The 21,289-nt window shown below is 35.0% G+C and overlaps 1 protein-coding gene and 1 long non-coding RNA gene across 2 annotated transcripts; one reads left to right on the top strand and one right to left on the bottom strand.

The window, feature by feature from the left end:
* The first annotated feature begins 880 nt into the window (after window positions 1–880).
* LOC121800409 lies at window positions 881–3,125 on the top strand. The gene is made up of 4 exons (XR_006050497.1): window positions 881–1,025; window positions 1,518–1,577; window positions 1,806–1,999; window positions 2,697–3,125. It is a non-coding gene; the product is annotated as an uncharacterized LOC121800409 (long non-coding RNA).
* Window positions 3,126–8,831: 5,706 nt separating this feature from the next.
* On the bottom strand, window positions 8,832–12,408 carry LOC121798513 (BTB/POZ domain-containing protein At1g67900-like). The gene is made up of 4 exons (XM_042197559.1): window positions 11,259–12,408; window positions 11,082–11,151; window positions 9,747–10,997; window positions 8,832–9,667 (listed from the first exon to the last, which is right to left on the bottom strand). Exons 1-4 carry the CDS (start codon window positions 11,315–11,317, stop codon window positions 9,221–9,223), a joined length of 1,827 nt encoding a protein of 608 aa, XP_042053493.1. The 5' UTR covers window positions 11,318–12,408; the 3' UTR covers window positions 8,832–9,220.
* Between the last annotated feature and the right edge of the window lie 8,881 nt (window positions 12,409–21,289).

Below are 21,289 nucleotides of genomic sequence, written 5' to 3'. Positions count from 1 at the left end.
ACTATGTAATGAGGGGAATATTAATTTTCCACAAATTGCCCTCTGCATATTTAACATTATAATTTGAGACACTGAAATGTATATGAGTACACGCATGGAATATTTAACCAACAATATCTACTGCTTACTAGTACTAATTTGATCATTGTGTAACTATATATGTGCGCTAGAAAGGATATGATCTCACGCGATACTAATTAAACTCAAACCTTTCGGTCTTATTGATCTATTATATCAGCTCTTATGTGTAGCGCACTCTTCCTCATTCAATTCTAGATTATCCGAAAGTAGGTTTACAATATATGAGTCCGTCTTAATTATTCTTAGAATCGCCGTAATATATCAAAGTAGTAATTCATTGAATCAGTTCAAGTGAAATCAATATCATAGGATTCCCTCTTTTGTCTGATTTATTCTCAATTTTTTTGCTTAGTTTTATCAATTTATATTTTAATTCTTAAATAATAAACCAATCTAAGTACCTGGTTTTTCAGATAATATTTGACGTTCAAGTTAGTACTATACTAGTACTATTTATAAGTAGTATGTCTTGTTTTTTTTACTTTTAAATTCAGATATTATTTACTTATAAATTCGAGCATCTATTCCTTGTATACCAGGTATTGTTAGTATGTTTTCTTTACTTATTAACTTATAAATTCAGAGATTCTCTACTTATAAATACAGATATTGGATATTGTACATTTTTTTATATAATATCATAAAACTTGAAATTGTTTATTTATAATTATGATACCAATTATTGTTGGTATGTTTTATTTACTAATAAAAGGTCGGATATTGTTGGTGCTTTACATATAAGAAAAGGTGAAAAAAGCAATGGAGTCTTTCATTCTCTCTTATACGCATTAATATAAAACACAGCACTTTCCACAGTCCGAGTCCAAAAACCCTAACAACTGCCTCACACAACTTAAGTAGCCAACGCAACACAACCAAATTCGATATTTTATTCTGCCTATTTGTTTACTTGTGCTTCGCCGCTTCAGCTCTCCTTCATTACGGTGATTCTTTTTGTGTTTATTATATAAAATAATTGTTTTTTTTTTCTTATTGTGTTTAATTACTGGATCTTATAATTCTAATCCATCTTTTGGGGAATTTTGTTCACATGCATGTAAATTTGGTTTTGGTCCTTCGAGATCGTAGGTTTGTCCTTTCTGTTACACTCGGAGGTTTAGCCTTGCATTTTATACAACTGTCATTTTAACATTAGATAATTGATTGAAGCATATATAATTGGATTTCAATTGTGGTTTCCTGTTAATTTTTGGGTTCGGATTTAATTCAATAAGTAAAATTGACGGCACCCTAATATTAATCTGTTTGTATTCTCACGCAGTTAATGAGTTGAGCATATTACAATATGATGTTACTATAAATAAGTAGTGTATCAAAAATTATATTTTGGTTAAATGTATCATTCACTTCCTTTGGTCGTCGTTTAAATCTATACTGAGTTACTCACAAACTCTTGTATCCTTCTTTGCTTACAGAGAAATATAATGGAATCAAAGTCCTCAATGCCTTCTTCAAGCCTTATTGATCAACAAGTGGTAAGTGGGACAAACTCTATTTTTTTTATAATTATTTTTGTGCAATTAATAAATCAATTTGTTTGAAATGTATCTATACAGTTTTCTTGTCTCACATAGTCAAATGCTTGTTCTACTTCTTCAATCTCTCTGTATATATGATTTATGTTTTGTGTTGATTGTTTGTTTCTAGTTCCAGAAGCCCTTGTACATTTCTCTGACTTGTTGAACCTTTGTCTTCATTTGCAGAGAGGCACATAGTTGTATCTCCAAGTTGTCAAGGCAGATGCTCATGCCGGAATTGAGTTATCTTGCATGTTTACTTTGCTTCTTTTCATTTTGTTATTGGCACTTCTTTCTTGTTATGTTTTGTAGCCTCTGGAAATGTATGGTCCTCTAAAAGATGGGCTTATGTTTGAAACGACGACTGGATTATCAAGACGGTATTATTACATCACGTTATTCTTCTATTGATTGCTTAACTAGCACAGCAGTGGATCGCATAAGCTTACAGGTTGTTGAGCTCTCCAACATGCCCTGTTCTTGAGAGTCTTGGGAAAAAGATTGGTTTTGAGATTTCAGTTAGTTTGAATGGCAAGAGTGTGGGGATGGTTTGAAGCCTCATGTCTGTCTTAATTAACTTAGCGCTTGATGCCTTCATCCACTTATTTTATTTCCTAATTTGTTCAGCTGAATTCTTCTACTCCATCATATACAAATTAATAGCGTCCATGAGACCTACACAACAGGATGAAAGCTTGCTCCATACATTTTTAAGATTTACTTTTCTCTAAGAATAACTTCGTACATTGGGGGCGATGAAAAAATATGAAATGGATTGGGTTGGGCTTGGATAATGTGAAGATGACCATTCACCATTGCATTTATAATTTGATATGATGTAAGGAGCAAGCTTTCATCCTGTTGTGTAGGTCTCATGGGACCCCTTTAAAAGTGTGCTCAATTGGCATGATTATCGCAAGAACAAATAAGAATTAAAAGGAAACGAAAAAGCAAAAAAGACCCAAATGGGAATCATGTTGATCTTGATCAAGATTGAATAGAGTGGTTGACGCACTGCAAAAAAGTAGTTCCTTTTGGTGGGACATTAATTGAGCCTAAGTTATCAATCCCGTGCAGGAAGGGATTCAAGAAATGGAAGGATAGAGAAAGGGATATTCAACAATCATTCAATATCTCAAATACTTGTATATATTTCTCAATTGGACAATATTGAAGATATGGAGAGTGAGGCCATGATAAGCAAAGATATGAAGGTGGATGAGGGTCTTGCGAGGCAAGGGAGCATCACCAAATCTAGCTGCCTCTGCTCTCCCACCACCCATGCCGCCTCCCTCCAACGGACTAAAAGCATCGAATCCGCCTCCGACTCACAATCTAAGGATACCGCGCTACTCCTCTTATGGTTACTCATCAGATAAGCAATTCAAGCAGTGCTCAGTAAATAAAGATATATACCTGTCTTTTACTCTATTTCTAATCTATATATGTTCTCAAATCTGTGTAATGCAAGTTTGGAATGGACATGCACTATTTGACGATTTATTATTGCAAATGTTATGATAACATATAATGCTTGATGGACCATACACAGAATTTGCGGAAAATATATCATAAATCTTATAGTGAGAGTGTCACATACGTATCGTTTTTCTTTTTTATGTGGTCAAATCTGTAAAATAAACTGTGTCCAATTTGTAAATAAAGCACTAGTAGATAGTACTGGAAATAAGAGTTTTCTTGGTTCTAAAGAAGTACTACTACTAGGCAATGGCAGATCCAGAAAATAAAATTCGTAGGGTCGGGATGTAGTAAATAACATTTTTAGTATTTCTCAACTCTGATGACATCATTTTCGTTGCTTTATGTCGTTTTTATAAATTCTACTAAAGTAATCAGATCCGCAAATATTATCAGCATCTAAACTTTTCTTTTCATGCCTAATACTTCGTCGTGATACATGGATTAGAAATAACAACTCGCCTTAAATAACATTGTATCTTTTTTCTCTTTCATTGTTAATGCAAAATTATAAACTCGACAAGAAATCTTTTGAATAAAGAGTAGTAAGACAAACAAATCTATCGACATTTAAAATTGATATTTGAGATTTGTTTAAATTAAATAAAAATAATAGGTTGCCTTTTATAACTAATTAAAATTTTATGGAATTATCAAACACAACCTTTTAATATTATGAAATCATGTATTTTTAAAATTTTATGAAATCATATATATGCACGACCCATTTTATTTATATTAAATTATGAAATACTTATATGAAATAAGAAACATTATATGGTTCTAAAATTATAAATGTGGAGTATTTAATAATATAAAATGTATCAAAATGTATACAATGATACATTTTACAAAAGTAATCAATTCTATTAAAATAAAGTTGTAATACATAAAATTTATGATAGTATATAATGATTTTTTAGGACTTCTCATAGTATATATAATGATTGTATTTACAAATGTGCACATATAAATCTACTAACACTAATTTCACTAATCCCTAAAAACTCAAACCTTGAAACCTAAATCATAAACCCTTAACGTTAAAATATACTCATTCCAGTTCAATTTTACTTTGTTGATCACTTATTCTATTTTGGAGATTTTAGATCTATATTCGATATTTTACACTGGGTCGGCCTACTTGATAATCCTTACTGATAGTAGAGGTTTTTTTTACCTAAATCTAAGGTGTAAATATGTTTATATGCTCGTATCAAGAAAGTGATTTACAATAGGGCTATGTGAATGGTAAAAAAAATGCTTGCTTGCATTCATCCAAACATCTATTCACCCAATTGTATTATTTATTGGAGCCGAAGCAGTGTTTTGTTGAAACTATACTTGTATTCTATCTAATCAAATAATTGTGTTTGACAAGTGCAAGGAATGTAATAGAAGGACTTGAATACATATACGAAGGCTCAAAAAATGTAATGTAAAGCTCCCCAAAATGTAACTTTAAAAGACCGTCTTTAATATTAAAAAAAAAGATATTAAGATCTCTTTGCAAAAGCATTTCATCTTCTCTTCTAAGATCGTTTCACTACTCTCCATAGTTACGCGAACCCAAAAAATATTTTAACCTTCGAAAACCTTTTCATTTCTACTTCCCCATATTATTACAATAATAAAAAAACTTAATATTATAGATGTGTTTTAGTACTACTATTTAACTTCAAAGTTTAAATAGGTAACCAATTTATCTTCAAAATAAATTCGCTTCCACTTCTCCATTCAATTTATTTTCAAAAACCTTTTCATTTTACTTCTCATAATTATCAAAAAAATAAATAAAACCTTTTTGCTACCTTAATTTTATTTTTTTAAAATCATAATGACATTCTTTTATTTCCCCAAACTCCACTTTTATAACTCATAAAATTTTATATGAATATCGTTGTAAATAATTGAAATTTATATGGACTAATAATTTAGGTAGTATAATTTATATTACATAGTATATTTGATTGAATTAAAAAAAATTAATTATCGTCATTATTATTGTGAATTAAATATTACACAACATCATTATCTAATATTTAAAACTTTTGATACAATGGAAAAGACTCGATCACGCAACAGTAGTGAGTATATGAGTGTAATGGTCCATGATTTTAGAATACTAGTAACTAAGATTTCATTCATTTATACTAAGACCATTCACATCCCATGCCATAAACCCGTCTCACACGTAACTTTACTTCATTTTGAGTCGTGCAATACCCACAATAATTCATACCCCACATCAAACACCAAAACTGTATCACAATTTAATTTAATTTTCTCAAATATCTTTGATTCATTTTCCAATTTTTTTTCCCATTCAATTCAAAAACCTCTTATAATTTATTTATATATTAAATATAATATATATTCAATAAAAATTACATAGCTTGACAATTAAAGTGTAATCCACTAAACATACTACAATAATATTTTAACATAAATTAAATTATATGTAAACATTGGAATATGGTACATACTATAATAATAAAATGTAAAACGCATTTTTAAAAATTAATTACTACAATCTAACCAATTACATTAGCTAATTATCTAGCCCAACTTATTTGGTCCATGCCCATGAATTCCAGATCACCTCTAAAGTAATTTCATAAACTAAAATATTAGCGGCGCCTTTCGAGTCTCTTCATCTTCTTCGACTTCTTTTCTCTTCCAGGTGAGTTTCAAAGCTTTTCCTTCTTCCCTTCTACCCAACGTTTCAATATCCAAAAAAGAATTGATCATGAAGGTATATAAACAGTAACAATCCATCTATCTCGTCTCGGGTTTTTTCACGATGGAGGACTCTATCACAATGGCAAGAAGAACTGCGATGAACTTTTTGGAGAGTGGGCAAGAAGTTGGAAGATGTAGAGAAAATTAATTCCCTAAATGTGTGGAAGAAGAAAAGACTTTTTAATTATGCACAATAATAATGAGAATTCATGTTTTGTATGTATGACAGAATCCATTAAACAATGTTGAATGCATTGATAAAAATAATTTTAATAAAATTATAAATTTTCAACTAAAATGACATTTTCATAAATACCTCAAGAACTCTCCTTTTATTAATTCTTCACTATCCAAGTATGTCCGATGATCTTCTTAGGGACAGCCTTTTCGACGAATCCTTCACGAGAAGCTGCACAAAAAGGCCACAAAATCAAGAAGCGAAGAAAAGTAAAGAAACTGTCATGCACCCTATGTGAAAGTGAGAAGGAAAATTACATGCTAATGAGATCTTTAGCTTCTTTTGAAACATCAGGAAATGCTAAATCAATTGTCATTATCCTGCAGCGGCAATCGGTAGACACAGTTCTTAATTAGTTGTGAATGTAATTTGCATGATGAATTTATGTTTGCCAAGTCTTGTGTTGTCACAGCGACAAAAACCAACCTTATGATTTACTTGCACTGTATACACATATATATGACTTAATAACATGTTTTAGCACATATAAATGACTTAATAACATGTTTTAGCAATAAAATTGCATATAAATTACTATTAATCCATACCTCATGATCAAGCAAAAATATTTCCGGCTTAATGTCTCCTTGAATGACATGGTTTTCATGATGTACTTGGTTGTTGGACAAGTGGAATATGTCTCTCTATATATATAGGCATGCAAAAGTTATGAGGAATGTAGAGGAATATGCAAAATAATGTTATTGTATGGGAAGAGGAAAGAACTCTAATTTAATTCACCTATTTTGTGGTGCTTGCCAACTCTCAATTATATTTGATCTGTGTTTTGATTCGGTTACTATCCATTTCAGTTATTTCAATTATCACAAGAATTTACATACTTCAATAATTATGGCAGTCGTAAGAAACTTTTCATTACCAACACGTTAGACAAACCTTTCACATGCTAAAATATATATGCATTCAATATTGCAATAAATAGAATTAAAAAACTTTTCAAAGTGGTAATGTATTGCTACGTTTTTTTGCAATAATTAGTTGGTGAAGGTAATTTAATATTCATATGTAATTTCTAAAATTTACTTATATCTATATCCAACATGTTATATGTGAATTCAATTCATAGTTAGAATGGAAAAAAACTTTTCCTCTACATTGATAGTGAAATACTACTAAAAGCTACTGAGAATATTATTTTATCATAATTTCAATGGTATATAGTATTTTTTTTTCAAAACTCCTTTAGTTTTTTAGTTTTTTCAAAATTCCCCTTTTATATATGGTTATAGATAATGATAGATTACTCCAGAAATGTATTAAAAATACATTAAATATTTATTTTTAATTGAATTATTCCACATCAAAATTAATAAATTTTATAGTTAGATAGATTTCCAATAAAAAACGGATGCAATCTATACATAGATGAGTGAATTCTATTAATGGTTAGATTGTCAAATAACTTTATTTGTAACGGCCAATGTCATTTCAGAATATTTAAAATTTAGCCAAATATTCTTAAATATTCTAAATGTGGCCCAAAACTCAACTTTTATATATGTATAGATTAAAATTTTATGGAATTATCAAACACAACCTTTTAATATTATGAAATCATGTATTTTTATTCATTTTAATAAATAAGATAGATATGTATAAATAATTATCAATCCATTATATGAAAAAATAGTAATTAAATTTCTAGGTATTAATTTGATACTAGAGGCCATCTCAGTTAATTCGTTACTTATAAAAAAGTTAATTTGAGTGAATTACAAATATTAGTCAAACTATTATGGTAATTTTGAATATTATAATATGCATTTAACAAACAAAAAGCAGGGTCCCACAATGAGTATTGTACTTTCATCGTCTTCTTTCCCACTTCTCAATCTCTGCAACTCAATTTTTTAAATTCCTCTTCTCAAATATTCAAATTACTCCTCTCTGTCTATGAATTTCTTATCTCGTACACACATGACACAAAGATTCGTGACTGCTCTCTTTCCCACTCCGGCGCACCGTAGGGTCGGCGGCAACTTCAAATACCGGAACTAATGGAGCTCCCCCTGCCTTAGTTGGCCGGCGACCCCACCTGGATCCGCCGCTGACTAGTAGTCTACATTAGTTGAACTATGAACAGTATATAGTCTGGATGGTCATCATTCAGAAACGAAAAATTAATAGAAAAAGAAACAGCCGAGTATAACTAAAAAGTTAGAACCACATTAAAATTTATACATGTAACTATATCAGATGGAACTAGTGGTTTATGGTTAGGGCCATTTATTTAGACTCCACAGAGCTCTGGTGTAATCAACGACTAAGCCTTAACCTTGGAAAAAGAGTTAAACTAATTACTTTATTTCCGTGTTCATTTGCAATTCAAGTTTTTTTAAACGAACAGATAATTAGTTTAATCTCGCCTCTACATAAAAAATTGTGGATTACACACTATAACTAATGTATTACTACTAGCATGCAACTCGTAGCAGATTCTAGGATTCTAAGTCAACACAACTAGTCTTAAATAATACTACTACTCATCTGTCGAACCTCGTATTAACATATAAATCATCTAACTAATAGTAATACAACAGAGTTGTAGGTTCTAGATAACTTCCGAGCGAATGACACTGGCCGTGTATCTTGTCATACAAAATACACGACCATCTGTTATTTTTCTCGACTATGAATAGAATACGCAGAGTCATGTGCTTTGTAAATTGCTCATTTTGCCTTCGATCTATGTACTATTCACTTTATTAATGCTTTACTATAAAAACTTGATAAACTCAGTTAAACTACCAATTGATAGCAATTTATTCAACAATATATTCAAATAGATTAAACGCGCACATAAGCAATTCTGCAGTAGAATACTTCCACTTCTGCAGTTCAACAGATGTTGCACTCTCTTGTACATCTACAATAGTAATACTACTATCTATGTTTAAAACCCCCCACATTTGTGACATTTTCTGATTTTTGCCTCCAAAAAACTATAGTTTCCATAATTTTATTGGCATAGCTTACACCAAGTGAGTTTGAGAGTTGCATTCTTTCCTAAACGGTTACAGAGTTTTTCAAGAATTATCACACAAAAGAGGAAAGAAAAAAGATTAAACAAAGACAGAGTGCTATTTACCCATCCCAAACAACACATTGGGATCTCTGATGATCAGTTCTTCTCAGTTGCACTTCTGCTGATTGGCCATAATTTGCTCAACATTCTCCTAGGTCTGTTTGGAGTCATGGTAAAGGCCTTCAACTTGGATGATTTTTCGAGCTCTAAATTGTCGTCTTCGTCCAGCTTCATTTTGAGGGTCGAAACATTAGAGCTGGGTGATTTGAGGCCAGAAACACTCCACTGGTCTTGCGCAGCACTAGTAGGCTTTGATGGATTCCTGCACACTGCCAACAGTGCCTTGATGTTGCTAGGCAGCTCTGTCACTTGACCTCCCGCCATTGCAGCCCGTGCTTGCTCAAAGAAGAGCACTTGAACCACCACCCGCAGTGGCAGCATCTCGTTCTGTGCAGCGTGCATGCACGCTTCAACAGACAACTTCTTGCACTCCAAGGCGCGGCACAGCCTCTTCCTTTCGCTCTTACTCAGCTCCGGATGCACCTGCCATTGTCATTGTACAATAACACAATTGGAAAAACTAAAAACTAATATACTAACATTAAAGAAAAACAAAATCTACCTTTAGGTAAATGTCAATCGCTTTGTAGAGATCATCATGATCCAGCCTTGCAAATTCTGGGATGGATTCAGCAACGGCGATGAACTTGGACAGTGGCAAATTCTTGTCCTTGGCTATCTTCTGTAGATAGCCATCCACGAGCTTCGCGACCTTGAGTTTAGAGCTGTGTGAGGCAGAAGACGACCTTCTACTCTCCTGAAACAGCAGCTCCACGTTCTCAGCTGACCGCGATCTCCGCCTCTCAAACTCCCCTTTCCCTCTACGCGGGCTCGTGGGAGGGCTCTGCCCCTGCACCATGAAATGCTCCAGTATCGAAATCACACCATCCACGTCGTACATCATCCTCTCGTCCAACGCTGGTAGCAATAGATCAGACACCGACGCCTCTTCCAGCTGCACTCCAATCCTACGTTCTAACTCCATCTTCGAAGACGAGGATGCTTTCACTATGTTGGCCGCCTTCAACAGCTTCAGCATAAAGCTGCAAGACACCTCCCCTTTCTCACTCGGCAGCAAGCTAACTATGGATTCCAGTAACAACCTATGCTTTGAAGTCACTTCCCCAGCCGACTCAGGCTTAGAATCACAATCAATGTTTATGTACTTGGACACATTTGGCAGCCAACGCGACGCATAGATGCGTAATGCCTCACCAACGAGGCCTGGGGGAAGCTTCCCACCCGATTTGATGGCGATCATAGTCCTCCAGTAGAGATCAATCCCCAGCTCAGCCAGATCCTCCGCCCACCAGCTGCCTCGGCTCATGGACTTATTATGCCTCTGGCTCTCGGAGCCATTGCACGACGCGTCATCCCTGCCCCGCCTAGAGCAGCTGTGGGACAAGCTCACCTTGGTGAGATTGGAAACAACCTTGGCAGCGATGGCCTCAATGCATCGGCTGGTGATCCCAAGATCCTCCGCCCACAGAGTGAACGCCTTGGTGCTCTGCAGCGTGACGATCGAGTCCCTCCAGCCGTGAAGGATGCAGGAAGTCAAGAACACCTCAATCTTGTATATCAGATTGCCCTTCTCAACATCCTCTGTCATTTGAAGGTACTCGGCCGCGCATCTGACTGCGACGATGTTGTAGGCGCTGAGGGTCACCGTGATGCCATAGCAGAACTTGGCGCAGAGATCAAACGCCTCCACCCCGCCGGGGAATTCCGGGAGCTGCACTATCTGCAGCTGCTGCGCTTCGGGGCTCTCGGCACATAGCCTCTGCAGCCGTAGGCACTTGGAAAGCAGGGGAAACTGCACATTCAAACATTAACTTAAACTTGTCCCATTACATAATCATCAAAATTTTGGTAAATTTTGAATATAGTTTACACACACCTTATGCAGTAAATATCTGGTTCCTTTTACTTGTACAATGAGATCGCTTGACACTTCAGATGATACAGACCTAAACTCAAGAAAACAGAGTGATCTTCATCTTAGTTTTTAGCTTCACAAATACAAATACAAAAACAAAAAGTTTGCAGAGCTAATAAATATGAAATTGAAAATTACCGAGTGGATTCTGTTGTGTAGAAAGTATCAGGGCGAGATCCAAGTTTCATAAACTTCATCGCTGATAAGTATTTTGCAAATAAACTAAGGAATTGATCAGAGCAGCATTTGAAAGTGAGACAAACACCAACTTCCTCAACTTTTTTCCTACACCACTAAGAAAGAAAGTTCCACCTCCAGCTGCAACCAATAGAGTTTGTCGGAAGCTAGACAAACACAACTAGATTTTCACTGTTTTTGTTCGCCAATCTTGTTCCAAAATCACACCAAAAAACAAACACACTCAGAAAATGGTCTCACCAGAACTTGACCTATCTTTAAGTTAAAACAAGGGAGAATCCAAGAACTGCAAATTTTTATAGGAGTAGCCAAGTATTATGAGATTTGTACATCAAAAAATTCAACCATTCGAGAGAATCTCTGTCACTTCAGTCAAATTTGAAATAGACATGCACTAACAAAGGAGAGTCGGATCGACGAAAATAAAAAGAAGCTCTTCAACTAAAACGAGAAAATCAAATTAAGTAAACAATAAATGATTAAAACACATATTTTACCAACCAAAAACATTCACCGGCATCAAATAATCAAGCTGGATTTAGGGAAGAAATTATTATATGACCAAAACCTGAAAAAAAAAAAAGAGAAAATATTAAGGTTGTCTTTGAACTCACAATCAGAGGTAGTAACTGCCAATCATATTTGGTGGTGGCTATGTCAATCTTTCCTTTTTTATTTTTAATTTTGTAAAAGTAATTGAGCCGAAATAGTAGTGATTCACTATTGAGCTTAGCTTGCTAAACCACAATGCCAGCGTGCAGAGGCAGTGAGAGAAAAAGGCGACGCCCACGTGCTTATCCTGCGCCCACTTGTGTCCCTCTCCCTCATCATTGCCACTCCAATTTTCATCACCACTATTGTTGTTTCCTCAATAAACCCGGATTACGTTAGCCCACTACTGCTTTATAACCACTATCCTACGCCGCTCTCTCTGCATATGCTATGTATGCATATAATTGATGAATATAATTTTAAAAGCCAAAAAATATAGAGAGATGATTAGAGAGGAATAGAATAGGATTTGTGTCTCACTATCAATCACTAAACTGAATTTTGAGAGTGCAACTGTTGTGGCATACTGACTGACCTCAAGTTGTTGATATCCTGTGTATATATAAAATGGTTGAATTAGAAATTGCCCTCATTTTTGTTGGAAATAACATAAATTGCTCTTTCATAATTTAATGCATGAGGGCCATGCATATTTAATGCTCGTATGAAAGATAAGAAAAAAGGAAAATATGAATATACACAATTCTTGACATGGGGTTGAAATTTGCTGGCTAACTTTTCTTATCCAAGTTTCTTTAATTCCTAGTGAGAAAGAAATTGATAGTTATGATTTTTCTTGTTTTTTTATTGGGGAAAAACCTGCAGACTGAGAAATTCATGAGAGCTTTTAATTCTTTGTAACAAAATAATATAGCCACTATCAAGTTGGTAGTACAACATTTGTGTAATACTCCATGTAGATAACGATATGCCATTTGTGGGTAAATTCCCTTGTACAACAAATATGCTTTAATGAGATATAGATGGGCGTTTATGTCTCTCTTGGTTATGAGAAAATCTTTTATAATGCACCACAAATGTTTTTTTAACAAAAAGTTAAAAAGCAACAAAATAAAAGGAATATTTAAAAACTATAAATCATATATAGTCGCTAAATATGAAAAGAGAAACTAATGGACCTTTTTAATCAATGTATTTATTAAAAAAAGAAAAAAAGAAATGGAAATGAGTACATAAGGTTTGGCTGGCAAATCATCACATTTTTTTCTTTTCATTACGAGATAACTATTCTTGAAATCTTTTTGGTACTAACTTTTCCATCGTAGCATATATAATAAGCTGGCCTATTAAAATGTATAGTGTAGTAGTAAAGTTTTAATGTGATTTTGCAGCTATGTCTACAACTGCGATACGAGAGTATAATCATATAAAGCTAGCAGCTGTTGATGATGATGCATGGAGTGTAAAACATTTCAATCGTATCTTGATGAATTATGATATTATATCATGGACCAAAACCATGGGCGGATCCAGGATTTAAAAATCGTGGGGTCGGGCGAGATAATTAATATAATAATATTATATATATTATAAAAATACATTACAAATAAAATTATCTTTGTTTTATCACGATAGTTGACTTTTACGAGTTCATATTTTTAACTTTTACGAATATTCATATTTTGAAGCTGGCCGAAATTTTATCATTGGAAATAATTGCAAACATATTTTCCAGTCGTTGATTGTGTTCAACATTAGCACCAGAAGAACAGATAAAACTCATGAGAACAGATACAAACTCAAGATATTTTTAAAATAAATTTATCCATTAATTTAATATGTATGGTAATTAAAATCAATAATAAAAAAACATAAGTATATAATTATTATATTCATAAAAATTAGGTCAAATAAATAAAATAAAAGTAAAAAAATAATAAAACATGATTAAAAGAATATCAATAACGCACCAATTTTTTTTGTGCAGAGCCTATGCCCCTCAAAAATCTTAGTCTTAGTCTCCTACTATAACTTTCTATTTAATCAAAATAATAATTGGGTAGAAATATAGAATTTTTATTTATAAAGAAAGTTGTAACTCTTGTAATAAAGATAAAATTATTTAAAAAGGACAGTATTGACTGATTTTTTTAACTAATAAACTTAAATAAATTAGGAATTTATGTAAATTTGTGGGAAAATTAAGGAGAAAAAAAGTAAATAATACATGGCTTAGAAAATTATTGGCAGACGAATTAAAAGAAAAAGCAGTATTAACGGCGAGTGACCAGAGGCAATCAATTAGATTTTTTACTTATAGATTTTCTAACCCAACAATCAATAGGAGTATTAACCACTCCTCAGCCCAAAAATCAATATTAACCTCTCTGTTCATCTTCTTCGTTGAGAATACATCAGCTTCTTCTGCAACCCCTCCTCTTATCTATCTCTACTCTATTCTTATTAGTATTGTTCCTTTCTCCTCTTAGTTTTTGGAAAAGGCGGAAGGCTTCGGGTAGAGTTGAAGCTGGCCGTGGGGTCGGAGACGGAACTGCACCAGGTCAAAGGTCGAAGATGATGTTTTCCGGCAGTGTTCGGTGGACCGCCGGTGGGGTCGGCCGACCCCGCGCGACCCCATCTGGATCCGCCGATGACCAAAACAGGTGAGGTGAAATAATTAATACTAATAAAAAAAAGGCTAAAAACTTGTGTATATTCTTAAGCTATCACTTTTTAAAAAATATTATGAACCAACTTGACCAATTGATACTCTAAAATTGGGCAGTATCCCATGGATTTGATATACGAAAATACCTTTCCAAGTACGTAGTACTAACTTTTTTTAAATGTAGTAAGTTTAACTGATGTGATTTTACGACTGAAGACAAATAAAGATATGAAAATATGAGCTTATAATTAAGCATTGCCATAAAAAATTGATACATGCATTAATCGGACAAAGTTGATTGTTCAAGATATATATACTTGAAAAATGCCCGTGGTTTAGGATAAGATGAATTGTCTGTAAAGTCATGAACTTTTAAAATAGTTTGATTTATTTTTTATAAATTTTAAATGTTGAATGAAAAGTCATAAACTTTACCGGACTGTGTAAATTTTCTATCCGACCCGATAGATTTCCGACACAATTGCTTATCCTACGTGGCGCGTCGGAGGCGTGACTGGGCAAAAATCTACTAATTCTGATTGTTTCTCTTATCTTTGCAATCTCTGATCCTTGACTTATCACTAATATACAAGTAGCACAAATGAAAACATACAAATCGAATTCAACATACAAATCGACATAAACATAAAAATTGAATTCACAAATCGAATTCGGCATAAAAGTAGCATTAATTTCACAATTCGAATTGAACCATAAATTTGTCATTTGCCAAGTCACGCCTCTGGGGCGCCACGTATGAAAAGTTTATGTTGGAAATCTATCGGGTCGAGTCGGATGAGAAATTTACACATGCCAATAAAGTTCATGACTTTTCGTGCAACATTTAAAATTCACGGAAAAGCCAAACTATTCTACAAGTTCATGACTTTACTGGTAACTTAAAAATAATACAAATATAAATATTTCTAATTTAAAAATTGCGAAAATAGGACTTCAGGAAAACTTTGCAAAATAGTAGTAGTATCTCTAGACATTATTACTTCTACAAATTTATTAAATTATCTAAAAGTTATTTAAAATTTTCATCATAAGATATTGATCCGAAAAAATGATTCATACCTGTTTTGTGAGCATTTGTCATTAGAGTTTCTGGTCAAAAGTTTCATGTATATATGTTGCATTTATCTCTTTATAACATACTACTATACATATATTTTTATGATAATTATATAATAGATTTTCTATAACCGTATAAAGACCATGGTCCTAATAAGTGAGTACTAGTTAGTAGTATTAGTTAATACATGATCTTATTATAAATAAAACTGGATACTGCAAACATAAAAATAAAATAAGTTTGCAATAGTTTATGGGCTCCTTTAATTCTATCATGAAAACCAATGAGTAGTAGTACTATTAAACTTCAGTATTAATGGAAAACATTAAACTAATCGAAATAATAGGCCATATGACAATTTAGGCCTAAACAGATATAAGCGTGGGACAATAGTCAGTCAACGATAACGACGAAAAGAATTTGGAAATCTGCTTTACTATAAAGATGTAATTGAATAATCCCAAAACTAAGAAAGATTGAATGAGATAACTATTATTGCAAAATAAAAAAGTAATTTGATTAATCCTGCATGAGTATATAGAAGTAGTATTGCTATATATTACAAAAAATAATAATCAGACAGAAGTTAATCAATTAATAATCTGAATTGTCATCAATCAATTAATGATTCCCCTTTCAGACAGTCAACTTACAACCATATAGCTTTTGAAGGAATGAAATGATTGAAATAATTGAGATTGCCTTTCCATTATTCGCTTGATTTTTCACATGAAAAAAAATTCTAAAAAGCAGTCGAAAAATTCGCCATGTTTGTCGTCCTTTGATTATACTGGTGAAGTTGAGTAAAGTTTATACATTTGTAACAGGGAAATCAATATGATTTGCAATAATGGCGATTTCATTCGAAAAACAAGGAAACTCATAAAATATTCCTACCATGGTACGTGTAACGTGATGGCATACAAAATATAGTACTCAATGTTTATTAACCGTTGCTTTAAATTTAAATGCAATAAACGATTGATGGTTTTCAATTTTGAACTTAACTTATTAAGTAACGTAATTTTGATCTAAAGTCTTTTTAAAAAAAAAAAGATTAAACTTATTACTACATATCATTTCCTCATTTATAAAACCATAACCCATAAACCAAATTTAACTCCTATATTTCAAGTCAATTATCAGATTATAAACTCTAAAAACTTATTTGCAACATTTATAATAATACTCTCTCCGTCCATAAAAAATAGAGCACATTTGTCATTTTTGGTTGTCCACGAAAAATAGAGCACATTTAAAAAAGAAAGTTTTCTAACAACTTCTCTCTTACTTTTTTTCCCAACTCTTACTAATAATATGGACCCTTTTTTTTCTTATTTCTTACTTTACCAATTCCACATTAAAACTTGTGTCATTCACAATGTGTCCTGTTTTTCGTGGACAGAGGGAGTATTGTTTTTCGTGTTTTCTTGATACTTCTTGCTTTACTCGTCATTTTTTCGGCTTGAGGAGACACAGTGGAGTGCATGCATTCCGAATGTAGTGAGGTTTTAAGAAGGTAACCGTGAATTTGGTGAATCAATGGGGCGTGGCTGAACTATGTCAAGGCTCAATCCAAGGATCTAACATTCGATAGATTAAATAACGAGTACGAGTGGCAATTTCGACATTTTAATTCCCGACCAAGGGTAGTTTGGTACGAAAAAGTGGTGGTGATGGTGGATTTTAGATTTGCAACGGCGTACAGGGTCTTAATCCGTGCTACCCAACGGGGTTACAACAATTGTATATTGGGCCCCCAATTCCTCTGTATTTTCTACGATGCCAGCCCACTCCCCTTTTCTTTTTCATCTTTTAGTTTAGATTCAACAATTCCATTTCCATCCACATCGTTTTTGTTGGGATTCGCACACACAAGGCTTTCACACACTCAAGAAGATCACACACACACTCACTGTTGTATGAGATCACACAATGCAGAAACACACACACTCACACTTTGAGTATTGAAGATGATAATCTTGGAGAGAAACTGAAAAACTCTTTATTGATAAAACTTCTACTCTACCTACATACACGGTTTATGAGCTATTTAAAGCTCTACAATCAAGTAGCAACTGCTACTAACTAACTACAATAAGAATCAAGAAAACAAGAAGAATAACCGCTACATCTCAGCTAACTAACTGCTGCTCCAACGGCTAGTTCGGCTAGGTTGCTTCTTCCTTCTCGGCTCAAGACCGAACTCCCTTCTCGGCTCAAGACCGAACTCCCTTCTCGGCTCAAGACCGAACTCCCTTCTCGGCTAGTTCCAGCTCAAAGCCGAGCTTCCTTCTTCTGCCTTCTTCTTCTCGGCTAGTTCCAGCTCAAAGCCGAGCTTACCGAACTCTGCCTTCTTCTTCCAACTGAAATGAGCACTCCATTATTACAATTCTCCACCTGAGGGCTCATCTCAGTTCTTGCACAAACATTGATCAACTTCTTGCAATGATCAAACTTGTCTCTACCTAGAGACTTTGTTAGCATGTCAGCTGGATTGTGCAAGGTGTTAATCTTAATCACCTTCACTCTCCCCTTCTCAATCTCATCCCTAATAAAATGCAACTTTATGTCTATGTGCTTGCTCCTTTCATGAAAACCCGGATGTTTAGCCAAGCACATAGCTGAGCTGCTGTCACAATGAATCACCATTGTCTTTTGGTCAAAACCAAAGTCAGAAATCACTCCCTGAATCCAAAAGCTCTCCTGTACAGCTGCAGTGAGAGCTATATACTCTGATTCTGTTGTTGAGAGAGCAACAACACTTTGTAAACCTGATTTCCAGCTGATTACAGTTCCAAACATGGTGAAAAGATAACCTGTTTGGGACTTTCTGTTGTCCAGGTTTGCAGCATAGTCTGCATCACAATAGCCCTGCACAACCTCCTCAGATTCACCTTCCCAGCCATTGAAGACAATTCCCCAGCCACTGGTTGACTTCATGTACCTCAATATCCACTTAAGAGCATTCCAATGCTCCTTCCCCGGGTCAGCCATGTATCTGCTAGTCACTGAGATAGCATGTGCCAGATCTGGTCTGGTACAGATCATAGTATACATAACACTTCCAACCACACTAGCATAAGGAATAGACTCCATCTCCTCAGCCTCTTGCTTAGATTTAGGGGCCTGCTCCTTTGAAAGCTTAAAACTCTGGGACAGAGGAGTTGATGCAGCTTTTGCATTTTCCATTTTGAATCTCTGCAAAACTTTCTCAATATAGTCAGTTTGCAGCATCCACAGCTTCTTGCTGCCTCTATCTCTCTGAATATGTATGCCTAGGATCTTCCTTGACTCTCCTAGATCCTTCATTTCAAAGCTTGACTTCAGATCTTGTTTAACTTTCTGAATTTCTGTCATAGAAGGTCCTGCAAGTAGCATATCATCCACATAGAGCAATAGATAGGCAATAGGTGTTTTGCCCTTCCTCTTGATGTAGATGCAATCATCAAACTCTGATCTAATGAAGCCAATCTTCTTCATTTGTGCATCAAACTTCTTGTTCCACTGTCTAGGACTTTGCTTAAGACCATAAAGACTCTTTTGTAGCAAGCACACCTTGCTTTCTTCACCACTCTTCACATAGCCCTCTGGCTGATCCATGAAGATAGTCTCCTCTAGGTCTCCATTTAGGAAGGCAGTCTTCACATCAAGCTGCTGCAATTCCCAATCTAGCTGATTCACCACAGCCAACAAAATCCTAATAGAAGTGTGCTTAACAACCGGAGCAAACACTTCATTGAAATCAACTCCTTCTTGCTGTGTAAATCCCCTTGCCACCAGCCTTGCTTTGAACCTGATTCTGTCTTTATCAGTGGTCTCTACCTTCTTTTTAAACAACCACTTGCAACTGATCAGCTTCCTCTCCTTTCCATCTGCATTCAGCTTGGATTTGTCCACCAAAATCCAGGTTTTGTTCTTGAGTAAAGACTCTATTTCTTCATTCATGGCCTCTATCCATCTATCTCTATCTTTACTCTGCATAGCTTCTTTATATGTGAGTGGATCTGCACCATCAATACTTTCAGCTGCACACAGAGCATAATACACAACATCAGAGAACTTTGTTGGTGGCCTTGTTTCTCTTCTAACTCTGTCCCTTGCAAGCTGATAGTCTCTGATAGAGTCTGATATAGACTCACCAGCCTGGTTGCCCTGAGTTGGAGCCTCTTCTTTATCTGAATCAGACTCACTCCCTGAGTCAGTAACTCCACCTGCTCCTAGGCCAACCCCCACAGGCTCCACCTTGAAGAAATCACCCTCATCTTCACTGGAGTCCAGCTTATCTTTCAGGTATGGCATCTGATCCTCCAAGAACACCACATCCCTACTCACCAAGACCTTCTGCTTACCGGGCTCAATACACCAGAGCCTATACCCCTTAACACCCCTCTGATACCCCAACATAATACATTTCAGAGCCCTAGCTTCAAGCTTGCTTTGCCTAGCATGAGCATAGGCCACACACCCAAACACCTTGTACTTTGAGTAGTCACTATGAGCTCCATACCACATGTAATCAGGAGTTTCAGATTTCAGGGCAGTAGATGGGCATTTATTGATGAGATAGGCTGCTGTATACACAGCCTCACCCCAGAACCTGCTGCTCAAACCAGAACCAAGAAGTAGGCACCTCACCCTCTCTAGGATTGTCCTATTCATCCTCTCCACAACACCATTTTGCTGAGGATTACCAGGAACAGTCCTATGCCTCTTCATACCCTTCTCTTTACAAAACAGATCAAACTCAGCAGACAAGAACTCTAGGCCATTGTCTGTTCTTAAGCATTTAACACTTCTACCCTTCTCTAGCTCAACCTCCTTACACCATATCTTGAACTTTGTGAGTGTTTCAGATTTTTCTTTAAGAATATATACCCACAACTTCCTTGTATAGTCATCAATGATAGCTAGATAATACTTTCCTCCACCAATTGAACACACCGGTGAAGGCCCCCAAAGATCACTATGTATGTAGTCTAAAGGGGCTGTAGAAGAGTGAATACCTGTAGGATAGGGTGCCTTCTTTGCTTTTCCAAGTATACACTGCTCACAGGGGTTCATCTTGTTGAAATCTCCAGAGATCAGACCCTTCTTGATGAGTTCTTTCAAGCTTCCTTCAGCTGGGTGGCCCAATCTCTTGTGCCATAGCATTATGGAATCATCTGACACTGCATTGCTTTCTCCATCAACAGCCTTAGCCTTCAGATAATAGAGAATATGCTCTCTGTCAGCCTCCATCATCACTGCATCTCCAGATTTAACAAACAATTTTCCTTGACTCATCAATATGGTGAACCCTCTCTGCTCCAGCATTCCCAATGAGATGAGATTCCTCTTCACTTCTGGAATATACCTCACCCCAGTTAGGATCTTTATAGAGCCATCTTGTAGGCTTAGCTTTACCTTCTCTATTCCTCTGATCTGACAAATGTGATTATTACCCAGCACCACAGTGCCGGCTGCTTCTTGAAGGTCATGAAACCAGCTCCTATTTGGGCACATATGGAAGCTGCACCCTGAGTCCATAATCCACCTATGACTGACCCCACTGTCACTAATATTCATGAGTTGAGCCGGGGGATCAGCACTCTCCACACAGTCAGATTGGTTATGTCCCTCAGAGGCTATCTTTCTCTTCCATGCATGACAATCTTTCTTCAAATGTCCAGGTTTCTTGCACCAATAGCAAGCTCTGGTTTCCTTCTGAGC

The sequence above is a fragment of the Salvia splendens genome, chromosome 4 (genome assembly GCF_004379255.2).
Source record: "Salvia splendens isolate huo1 chromosome 4, SspV2, whole genome shotgun sequence".
Lineage (NCBI taxonomy): Eukaryota > Viridiplantae > Streptophyta > Magnoliopsida > Lamiales > Lamiaceae > Salvia > Salvia splendens.
The sequence above is the reverse complement of the archived record's forward strand: the minus strand, read 5'-3'. Positions and strand labels throughout refer to the sequence as shown.